Source organism: Mustela erminea, chromosome 12 (genome assembly GCF_009829155.1).
Source record: "Mustela erminea isolate mMusErm1 chromosome 12, mMusErm1.Pri, whole genome shotgun sequence".
In the NCBI taxonomy this organism is placed as follows: domain Eukaryota; kingdom Metazoa; phylum Chordata; class Mammalia; order Carnivora; family Mustelidae; genus Mustela; species Mustela erminea.
Window position 1 is genome coordinate 81,580,395 of NC_045625.1, and position 12,417 is coordinate 81,592,811.

Sequence of the window (12,417 nt, forward strand, 5' to 3'; positions counted from 1 at the left end):
AAATCATATATTTGCCTTTCTCTGACTGAGTTATTTCGCTCAGCATAATACCCTCTAGCTCCAACCACATCGTTGCAAATGGGAAGACTTCATTCTTTTTGATGGCTGCATAGTATTTGTGTGTGTGTGTGTGTGTGTGTGTGTGTATGCACACCACATCTTCTTTATCCATTCATCTGTTGATGGAAATCTAGGTTCTTTCCACAGTTTGGCTACTGTGGACATTACTGCTATAAATATTGGGAGGCAGGTGTCCCTGTGTTTGGGACACTGTGTTTGTGTCCTTTGGGTAAATACCCAGTAGTATAAATGCTGGGTCATAGAGTAGCTCTATTTTTAACTTTTTGAGGAAACTCCATATTGTTTTCCAGAGTGACTGCACCAGTTTGCATTTTCACCAACAGTGCTAGAGATTTCAAAGGGGTTCAGGGTTAGTGAGAGGACTGAAGGATCTAGAGCCATCACACTGTTGAGACCCTTTGTAACTATTGCTGTGGAGTAAGTGTGGCACTGGCATTGCACACACACAGATACATACACACATGCACGCACACACACACACACACGCATAGGACCACTTACTGAAGGGCATACTAAACTACTTTTAAACACTTAATTTCTCAACTCACCGTGTATGTCACAGCTTACACATTTCTGTAAGTCCAGTAAGATTTAATTTTAAAACTGAAATGATAGATGACATTTTCCTGGGTCTTGGGTTTCTTGTCATTGTCAATATAATCAATGCAATTATATGAGGTGGTCTGTGTTAGGAGGCTATGAGACATCTTCCCCTTAATGAACTGCAGAACCCTATAGCTGAAAACCTGCTCTGTCTGCTTCTCCTGGGGTCAAGAATCCACCTTGTAGATATTAAGATAATCTGTGTTCAGATATGGTCTCATTGATTGAATTTGTCTTGGGGAAAAGCATGCATTGTTAATGGTCACCTTGTCTCAAATTGCAGATTACGGTATTCCGGATGGGATCAGAAGGACACCAGGACATTGACTTAGCTATCCTGACAGCTTTGCTCAAAGGTAAAAGAGTTTCTATGTCCAGAGAGTAAAAAAATAATTTAAATGGATTAGCATAGCAACCTTGTCTCCTAATAGTAGATGCAATCCCAAATGATACTGTGACATCCAATTATTGATAACATAAGGACTTCTCCTGGAAGACATTGTTCCTGCTATAAAATTCTTCTATGATAGAGCTGTCAAAGTATGACTCAATTTCATAAAGTTTAAATGTATTACAATTCAGTCGTGTCCATTGAGTCATAAAAATATACAAAGTAAAAGGCTAATGCAATATGTAAGATACTAAGTCACTGAAGTTATTTAATAATTATTACCCTGTCTACTTCCAAAAACCATTTAATCTGGTACAGATGGTAGATAGATACAGAGATATAATAATGCATTGAAAACGGAAAATCAAAACCATTGAGAAGAAAGGAGGAAGAAATAAACAAAAAAACTAGGTTACTCTACTTGTAATTGGAACATTAAATTTAGCTCTAAGTTTCCTTGAAGTCCAGGCAAAAGTAGAATTGGATTTTATGATTTTCCTTGAGGGTGGATGTTTGTCCTGTTCTCTAGTCCCCTTACTATCAAGAGGTCTCACTACATGTGCTCATCCTTGGAACCAAATTCCGGAGAAGAGCGGTTTCCTCTGGGCTCCCCAGATCAAATTCTGTCCTTCATGCCCCTTAACAGGTCTATACATTTGACCCATAACATTCAACGTTAAAATAAATAAAAGGAAGTCATCTCTGTGCAGCACTGAACTGGAAACTAGAACTATGAGACAAAACAAAACCACAAATCTTGTTGAATGTGGTTCTGAGTTCAAGGTGTTGCCCACGTTCTCCCCAAGCCCCATACTTTGCCTGCTGCTCCCTTTATCACAAGGTTGGTGACTGCCTCTTCGTAAGCCTTTCTGGATCGTGAGCTCTGTGAGGGCAGAGAATGTGTCTTACCAATGGATAAGACACACCTCACCACCTCCCCCAAGCCCTCACACATGGCAGCATTTGGTCCATTTTTTGTTGAATAAGCGAAGGAACTGATTACTGAATGAATGATTACTTAATGATTCAGTGACAGACTTAACACTCCAAAATTGAAACTCAGAATAGCAACCATTGTATTCTCCATCCCCCCTACCCTATCTCCGCCATTAATGCTTCCTTGAATACCCATCCTGTGGCAGCCATTGTGCCTGTGCGAAGCTTTTTACAAATACTCTTAACAGTAATTATGACAGCAACTGTGTTCTGTAACAGCTATCTTGAATCCCCATTCTACAGACAGGTAAGTGGAGCTACAAGATTTCAGTAACTTGGGCACCTGGGTGGCTCAGTGGTTTAGGCCTCTGCCTTCGGCTCAGGTCATGATCTCAGGGTCCTGGGATCGAGCCCCACATCGGGCTCTCTGCTCAGCGGGGAGCCTGCTTCCCCCTCTCTCTCTGCCTGCCTCTCTGCCTACTTGTGATTTCTGTCTATCAAATAAATAAATAAAAATCTTAAAAAAAAAAAAAAAAAAAAAAAGATTTCAGTAACTTGCTCAGGGTTACCATGCTAATTAATAAACCTGAACTTAGATCTAGGCCCTTCGAAGTCTTCACTGTACTACATGTGGCCCCCTTAACGCTAGAAGCCATTATCCCCTCCATGTATCCCCCGAAGATGTATTTGCACATTCATTCAAAATCCCAGTCACATTTCAGAAATTCACAGTCCTGCAAGGTGTATCATGTGTCCCAGGTTGAGAACTTCGCTCTGAAGCAGTTCATTCCAACGAAGACACAAAGAATTCACGCGTGGGACTGTGCGTGGGCTGAACCACAAGGCACGCTCCGGCCTCCGTTCTCCAGTTGTCAGGGATAAAATTAAAAAGTTTGAGGCAGGGAAGTCTCTAATACTTCCTATTCTTACACGAAAATAAGAAAAAGTATTAAAACCAGTAACTAACACTTATTGAAGACTTGCTATGGTGCCAAACGCTGTGTTAGATACATTCTGTGTATAAATTCATTTAATCTTTCCAAGTTGGATGACCAGTTCATTACAAGACCCGTCTTATCTATAAGGAAATTGGGACACAGAAAATTCAGTTGCATGACCAAGATCAGCTAGCCAGTAAGCAGTAGAGACACGATGCCCCCATAGCCCTCCTAGTGTAGACCACCAATGCATCTCTATTGCATTGATAATAAGAAGTAGATTTGCCACATTTATCACCTTGAATCAGAACTCAGCAAGTGAAGAAGTGGCTCCATTATTGGTTAAACACATAGAAGCTATCACAGTATCTTCTACTGTCAATATTTTCTTCTTCTTTCACCAGTGTGTGACTTAAACTTGTGCTTTACCTTTAGATCATAGAATTTATTTGTTATAATATAAGAGAGTTGTTACCCGACTGTGCAGAACAGATCCCATGAAATACATTTTATATTGTAACCAAGTAGTTATACATATGTTTTTAGAAAGCTGAAGCTAAAGCTCATGAAATTATATTTACATTGTATGCAATGAAATTGAATATTTTCTATTCTATTCTATTCTCTTTAATGCTGATTATATCCCACTAAATTGATTTCATGACCCACTAATGGGTCATAACCTGGAGTTTAAAAAACACTGCCATAGTAGATTAAAGGAAATTATGATTGCTCTAAGAAATTAACATTTCTAATCACTATAATGAATATTATTTATGCAACAGTTGATGCTAATGGGAATTTCTGCCATTAAAAGATTATGATGTATCAACTCTATTTTACAAAGGCTTTTAAATGCTGATTTTGACCCAACTGATTTGTGAAGGATACAAGCTTTATCCTTTTGCTGACTTTCTTGGAGGCCAAGAGCATACTTCTATCAGTTTCAAATTTTTTTAAGTTTGTTAAATTGTGCTTATCTATTTTTTAAATTGTGCCTAGACACATAATATGGTTTAACACTTAATTTTTACAATTATACTTAGTTTTCAATTATCCCATGCATGAGGGATTTTTTACAGTCAAGTTTTTATTCCTGCCATCATCTGAGAAAACTAGAAATTAGATAGGAGGAGGGGGAGAAAGGTGTGAGACTAAACACTGGTATATAAATCCAGAGCCCAGCAAAGAAAAAAAAAAAAAAAGGAACCAGGTGGTCATGGGGAAATTCTACCTTTGCTGACCCATTGCTTCTGATTGGGTTTGATTTTCTTCAGTAACTGTATATATTAAAAGATACTGTTTATAGGACACAGACTTCCTGGGTATTTGTTCAAAAATAAAGAAGGAGACAAAAAGAATGCTGTTCCAGGGGTCCTAGAGGCTCGCAGTTTCTTTGAAAGCTGACCTGGGGTAGCTTTTGAGAAGACATGATACAACATTTATCTTTCAAGTTAAGGTAACTGCTCCCTGAAAGTGGTGGGCTGAGGCTAGAAACCGCCCTCTCCGCTCCCCTGCCTACCCAACGGGAACCCAAGGAAAATGCAGAGAAAATGCAGGACGTTGACTATTCAGACAAACAACAAATAAATTTTTAGCATAAGCATGTCCCAAATATTGGCTGGAACCTACTTATACTAAAAAAAGCTGTTTATTATTTCTCTGAAATTCATCCTTAACTGGGAGTCTTGTGTTTCTGTTTGCCAAATCAGGCTTCCCTACTCCGAGGAGGCCTGGTGCCATGAATATTTCTGGACTTCAGACATCCTGAGTGGTTCTAGGGGAAGAGTACTCAAAAATCTAGGGAAGTCACCGAGTCCCTCTCTGTCTGCCTCCTTCTAAATCTTAGCAACCAGAGGCTTCACTGGAAACAACCCCAGACTTACCTTTGTAAACTATCCAGTGTTTACCAGCCTGCTCTGAGTCCCCTTTTCCTGGCCAGTGTGCGCGTGCCCCTTGCTTCAGCCCCTTCTGCTCCAAGATCAGCAAAGCCAGAAAACATCTGCTCAGCAGGGTCCCTTGACCGTCTCTGTGGATGTAATTATTTCCAGTTTTTAAAAATCTTCTCTTAGGCAGCTCAGAAGTCAAATCACGTGGGTGTGAACTCTTTCATTCCTCTGCATGTATGGAAGTATAGTATGTGGCAATCACTATCCTCCATAAGCAAAAAATTCTTTTTCTTTGTGTTTTTTTTAGAGATTTTTTTTTAGAACTATTCTTTTTTTTTTTATTTAGTTTTGTTTTTCAATGTTCCAAGATTCATCGTTTATGCAACATGCCCAGTGCTCCATGCAACACGTGCCTCCTTAATACCGACCACCAGACTCATCCAACCCCCACCCCCCTCCCCTCCAAAACCCTCATTTTTTTTCTCAGAGTTCCCGGTCTCTCATGGTTTGTCTCCCCTTCCAATTTCCCCCAACCTACTTCTCCTCTCCATCTCCCCATGTCCTCCGTGTTATTCCTTATGCTTCACAAGTAAATGAAATCACGATAATTGACTCTCTCTGCTTGACTTCTTTCACTCTGCATAATCTCTTCCAGTACCGTCCATGTTGTTACAAAAGTTGGGTATTCATCCTTTCTGATGGAGGCATAATACTCCATAGTGTATATGGACCAAATCTTTATCCATTCATCCATTGAAGGGCATCTTGGTTCTTTCCACAGTTTGGCGACTGTGGCCGTTGCTGCTATGAACATTGGGGTACAGATGGCACTTCTTTTCACTACATCTCTATCTTTGGGGTAAATACCCAGTAGTGCAGTTGCAGGGTTTAATCTGCCCTGGTAAAGAAATTCTTCTGTGACACAGGAAAAGACCTTTATTGCTTACTTCTTTTTTCTGGAAAGCATTTTTTAAAAGCTCAAACGGCTACAAAACTCTTATGTTCTTCCTCAAAACTGCCCAGCTCATCAAAAACAAGAGTAGTTTGAGAAATTGTCACAGCCTAGAGGAGCCTAAGGAGGTGTAATGACCACAGGTAATGCGACTTCCTGGACCAGATCCTCAAGCAGAAAAAAAGAAAGAGTATTGGGTTTAAAACTAGGAAAATCTGAATGAAACATGGACATTTGTGGCATTATTTATTTATTTATTTATTTATTTATTTTTTTTTTATAAACATATATTTTTATCCCCAGGGGTACAGGTCTGTGAATCACCAGGTTTACACACTTCACAGCACTCACCAAAGCACATACCCTCCCCAATGTCTATAATCCCATTTTTTAAGGTTTTAAGGGGAAAATAGGAGTGCTGTGCTATCATTTTGGATCTGAGCAGGAGACATATTGTCACCAAAGAAACCTTTCATGTCATGTCAGAATGACAAAAAAGGAGAAAGCATCCTAGGGAATTAGCTGTGAAAGTCATGTACATATGTAATCAAAGTCCTGTACTAGGTGCAGATTGTGTTAATATAAAATGTCTATATAAATCAGATAGGCATGGATAATAGCTGATCACTAAGAAATGATTAGAAATCTCACTGGGGCATCTAAGCAGGAGACATTTAAATTCAGGACTAATAGGAAGCAATTTGTATGAAATTCGGTTTCCCTATGGACTTACACAATCATTTCAGAGAAAATTATCTAGTTCTTCCCTTTTTTTAAAAATGTTTTCGCTCTTCAGACAAAATTAATCCTATCGATAATTAAACTAATTAATTACTCACAGATACTTGTAAGTGGAGAGTGACAACTTCTTTTTAAGATACCCTTCTGTAATTTTCTTGAAACAATGAGGGAAGGAGTTTGAAATAAAAATTGAAATGCCAAAAGAAGAGTGGGTATGTTCTAACTTTGGAACATTCTCAAGAATGCTGTTGATTAGATCATTCAAAACAATGAAAATCACTATGTTCTGAACCATTTTCCTTTAAAATTATATCTTTACAAACTACTCAACTTGAAATAGGATTGGATAAAATGTTTTAAAAAACAATATATTTTAATGTTTTGAAACTACTTCTGCGGGTATGCCCCTCCAACTCTATTAACTAGAAAATTCAATTATTATCACAAACTATCCTGATATCAATAGGCAATTAGTCTTGCTAAATAACTCATCTTCGTTTTTAAATGACTTAATTAATCCTTAGTAAAACCAAATTGTGACATTATTCTGAAGTAGGGTTTGTGCAATAATTCTATGTACCCAGTAGATCTCAAAAGCAACTAATATCCAGAAGTGTTTACTGAGAAGCTACCTTGCTTGATCTCAGATGATTCATGAATAGATTTAATGGGAATTAATTATGGCCTTGCTGTAAAGATAAAAAACTATTTCTGATTATATGTTCAGCCTTCCCCATCCCTGTTTCCTATGTGTAGGCAGCTTAAAACAGCACATGCACTACTGCTTTCTTTTTTCTATTTTTTAATTGCTTTCCTTTTAATAATATTTTTTAACTTGAAGTTGTTTAGATAGCCTTAATATGTCCCAAAAAAACCAAAAAAGAGACATTCATGTTGACACTATCATCACTTATATGAAATGCAAAGTTACCATAGTTATTAAATATTATGCAAATGAAAGTAGATGAAATTTTATCCAAAAAAGATTGACAAGGTCCAAATGTGTGGCGTATTTTAAGCTTAAAAGGGTATGAGGGGTAAACTGGGGGAGAATCGTGATATATATCAGTTAGAGACAAAGCTCACTAGGCAATTTTGTCAGTGACGATTCTTTCCAAAAATGTTCAGTCCTTCTCTCCATAAGGCCACATTTGGTCTTCCTTTTGTCCTTTGACTTGACAATCAGGCTTCCGCACGGGCACATTTCCTCATGGCTCTGTTTACCCCTTTTGTCACACCTTTAACTTATATATCACAGAGCAGATTGGCCAGGAGCAGGTAGAGTCCTAGCTTGGGCCCCCTAAACCCTATATAGAGCAGGACATCTGCTTCCTTAAAACTCTCAGAGGTGGGGCACCTGAGTGGCTCAGTCATTGAGCGACTGCTTTTGGCTCAGATCATGATCCCAGGAACCTGGGATCAAGCCCTGCATCAGGCTCCCTGCTTCGTGGGAAGCCTGCTTTCCCTCTCCCCCTCCCCCTGCTTATGTTCCTGCTCTCTCTCTCTCTGTCAAATAAATAAATAAAATCTTTAAAATCAATCAATCAATCATCAATCTCTCAGAGCTCTTACCAGGGCACTTACCTACCAGATGACCTTGGCTGCCCACACAATATCTTAGTGACGAAACTAGAATGCCCACAATTTCTCTGAATGTAATGGCAAGAATCTGTGTGATCTGACACTTGTGCTATTTTTAAAGATTAGATCCCCAGTGGAATATGGCTTCAACCAAGAAACTTTTTGGTGACAAGTGACAGAAACATAATTCAAATGCACTAAAGCAAAAATAAATAAGATGATGGACTTGGGGGTTTACATGTTGAGGAAGTTGAAGGGTAAACGGAGTTTAGGCAAAGTAGGATCCAGGGCTCAACTGACATTATCAGGATCTGTCCTCTGTCTCTCAGACGTAAGTCTGTCTACCTGTCGCACAGAATGGCTATCAGCAGTACTAGGCTCATTCCCAGCCAACTGAGTAAATCCCCATTAAATCCTGGGTGATGAGAGCAGAAGGAACCCAGGGGGGACTTGCATATGCTTGCCTCAGGTCAGTGCCCATCCCTGAATTCATCCCTGGGGCAAAGGCCGTGGGAGAATCCCTGTAACCATGAAATGCGAGATGGGACCAGCCATACTCATATGGTTTACTTCAGGTAGACCTAAATATGTAACTTAATAATATTTTTTACTACACAGTGATTATGTATTATTGTAATCACTACTACCTTTTTCAATTTTCATAGTCTGTACTTGAGTCTTTCTGGCAAAAATTTTAAAGGAAATTACATTCTTACCATTTTTTCCCCAAGACCAAAGTCCATTCCTTAGAAAAAAAAAATGATTCCATAAAGACCAAGTCGCCCCAGGCTTTCCCCACTGGGCTGCTTCCAGGCCATCCTCCACTGACCCCCAGCCCGTCAGCGGGCTACCAACCACGGTGGGACTGTCCAGCAAAGGTCCTGGTCGTAGGGACAGTGACACCATAGGCAAACCATTACTACTCCCTGTTGTTCAAACAGATTCCCTTCATGGAAGCTCGGTTTCCTAATCTGTAAAACCCAGGGATTTTAATCTCTCTAACACTGCCGCTGTAACCATTGATAATGCAAGGAAAGCGTGAACCCCATATGAACCCCATACCTGGAAAAATCTGTTTAATAAATGATGGTCTGATAGATGATGATGACGCCTGCCAAGCTAGATAGGAGAACCAAGACCAGCTCGTTTTACTCACCGCCTTGCACGTCATCAGTATTCAAAAACCATTGTCACACTCATGAAGAAATGATCGATGGGCTTTAGAATCAGATTACATACTATTTAGATCCTAGCGCTTTCCTGGCTGTCACACTGATTAACTAGGTTACTTAACCTCTCTCTACACATGCCTCAGTTCCTTCCCTGTGCCAAGGAAGATCACAGCTCTGTCATGTGGAGGGACATAAGGGACACATGAGACATTGACGCTGGGAGCTCGTTGAGGGCAGGCATTCTGCCTTCTTTATGGTAAAGACCTAACAATGAGTAGTTTTACACTTTTCATCTTCCCTTATGGGCTTTAAAAATCCCCAGGGAACTGACATGTCCCCTATGTGCAAAACCCAACAGAATCAGAAAGTGTTAAATTCGAAAGGACCCATAAATCTGCAAATGACAAGCAACCAATAATTAAACCTCAAGCATACGTGTAAGGATCCGAAACAATCCACAAAGAGGAGTTTCATCGTTTTTTTTTTTTTTTTTAAGATTTTATTTATTTATTTGACAGACAGAGATAACAAGTAGGCAGAGAGGCAGGCAGAGAAAGAGGGGGAAGCAGGCTCCCAGCTGAGCAGAGAGCCTGATGCAGGGCACGATCTCACGACCCTGAGATCATGACCTGAGCCAAAGACAGAGGCTTTAACCCACTGAGCCACCCAAGCGCCCCAAGAGGAGTTTCATCTTGAAACTGGTTGAGAACATGCTAAGCTGCCTTAAAATGAAATTAATTTTCTGGCAAGTTTATTTTCTTACACATCCAAGGACATCTTAGAGCAATAACAGAGAGCAAGGTAGAGAGCAATTGTAGACATTTTTGGCTCAGTTAGAAGAAAGAATAAAATAACTTAAATCTTTTCATCCTGTTATTTGTACTTTCTACAGTTCACAAAGCATTTTCACATAAATTTTAGCATCTAATCTTTGCAACAACTCTGGGGAATGGTTACCAGATAATTTATCTCCAGCCCGAGACTTTCTTGGTCAGGGAAATGAGCAGTACTAATAATTATGCCTGAAAAACTAGAATAAACTTAGAATGTCCAGGTAAACTGGGAAGTGTGATCATCCTGATTACAAACCCACCTTCAGTAGGAAGTTTCTGGAGCAAAAGGATTATGTCATCTTTGTCTTTGTCTCCTAACACCCAGAAAAATGCTTGACATATGGTAGGCATTTTATATATGTATATGCATATATATCTGCAAATATATGTGAATATCTATGAATATATGTGAATACAAATGAATATATGTGAATATATATATGAAAATATATATGGTAATATATAATCATCATTGTAATAATTTTAGAAAATATCCCTGAAGTCCAGAACACACATTTCTAGATTATAAGGTCCCACTGAGTGCCCAGCACAGGATGAAAATAAACCCTTCTCAAGTTATATTATAATATTGCAAAACAAATGGGAAAACAAATATATATAACATATATTTTAATATGTATTATAAATATTATATTTATAAATTATATTTAATATTCATATAGTTTATAAATTATATTACAGAGTATAATATGGTATTATAAATACATATAATTATATATACACATATATAAAACATACACATACATATATCTACATATATATATACACATATATAAAATTCTCCTTTGAGCTTCCAAAGAGAAAAACAGGTCTCATGCAAAGGAGCCAGAATGCTGTCAACTTTTAAACAACTACATAGAAATCGATGGTGCAATGCCTTAAAAATTCTGAAGAACATTTATTTGCAATCTAGAATTTTATGCATAATCTTTGCCACTGGCAAAGGTAGAATAGACATGTCAGACATGAGTTATCAGAACTTTTACTACCCATGGAACTATTTCTTTGGGAATGGCTGGAGACATGCACCCCTAGAAGGAAAGAGGAAACCAAACCAAACACCAATAAAAGAGGAGACATGGAACATGGGCAGGGGGCGCTCTAACGCAGGAGGGCAGTGTGGGCAATGCCTGGAGGCCGAGGCAGGGGGACCCTTCTGCACCACCGGCATAGCAGGCAGAAGCAGGAGATGCCAGACCTTCTTCCTAAGACTCAAGTCTGAAATCGGCATGGTGTCATTTCTGCTGCATTCCATGGGCACCGGGGGTCACGAGAGCAGCCCAGATCCAGTGTGAATGCCGGGAGAGTATCTATCGATCCTTAGAAGCTACTGTCAAAGACTAGCTACTGTGGAGGCCCCAAATGATCAGCTCCAAGAAGTGAAGCACTTGAGTCTGGGTAAAGAGGCCTGGGGTGAGGAGATTTGTGACTTTATAACAAATCTTGTAGGAATAGGTGACTTGAAAATCTGTGCCTGTATAACCTTAGTAAAAATGAAGTACAGAATGGATGACCTGGTTCCCAATGAAAGAGCATGAGTGAAAGACAAAGGAAGAGAGAACAGAAGACAAGAATCGTCACAGCAGTGATTCCAGAAAATGTGCTAGAACTCCGGAGTGTACATTTCTATATAATCCTGCTAAAAATCACAATATGAAAATGGCAAATATTTTACATACTCATCCATGTAAATGAATTCATTTTTGTCATATCACAAGCAAGCAGGATAACCCCGTAGAATTTTTTTTTCTTTTCTTCCCTCTGTCTTAAGTTGAGAACATTTCTCAGTTGCATATTGTGCATAATACAGGAATGCTATTTTTATAAAGTTTTTTTTAACATGTTAATGGGAGACTTTGTGAAGTATTGGCTTCTTTTATTGCAGAAAGGGCACAATAAAGAGGACTCGTCCATTTGGCTAGGTTGGCCAAAAAAAGGAAATAGGATAGTGCTCCACAGTGTTCTTAATCATAAGGCATAGAATTTCATTTGTCCTTTTTGCTTGCTTATGTTATTAGGACACAAAGAAATAGTAGCAATATTTCCTGCAGAAACTCTTGGCAAATATCATTACCTAGACAACTGGACTTTGTAAGGTTTTTACAAAGTGTTGGTCCATAAAAGTCTTCCAACCAGGGTCACCTGGGTGGCTCAGTGGGTTGAAGCCTCTGCCTTCGGCTCAGGTCATGATCCCAGGGTCCTGAGATCGAGCCCCGCATTGGGCTCTCTGCTCAGCAGGGAGTCTGCTTTCCCCTTCCTGGTCCCCTCCTGTCTCTCTG

The 12,417-nt window shown here is 39.2% G+C and overlaps 1 protein-coding gene across 18 annotated transcripts in view; it reads left to right on the forward strand.

The window, feature by feature from the left end:
* The window catches only part of TRPM3 (transient receptor potential cation channel subfamily M member 3), a 785,382-nt gene that overhangs the window by 659,937 nt on the left and 113,028 nt on the right, over positions 1-12,417 (forward strand). For all 18 annotated transcript variants that reach the window (XM_032308281.1, XM_032308298.1, XM_032308285.1 and 15 more), the window contains one exon: positions 968-1,040. In XM_032308281.1, coding sequence (XP_032164172.1) covers positions 968-1,040 — 73 coding nt within the window. The remainder of the gene's footprint in view (positions 1-967; positions 1,041-12,417) is intronic.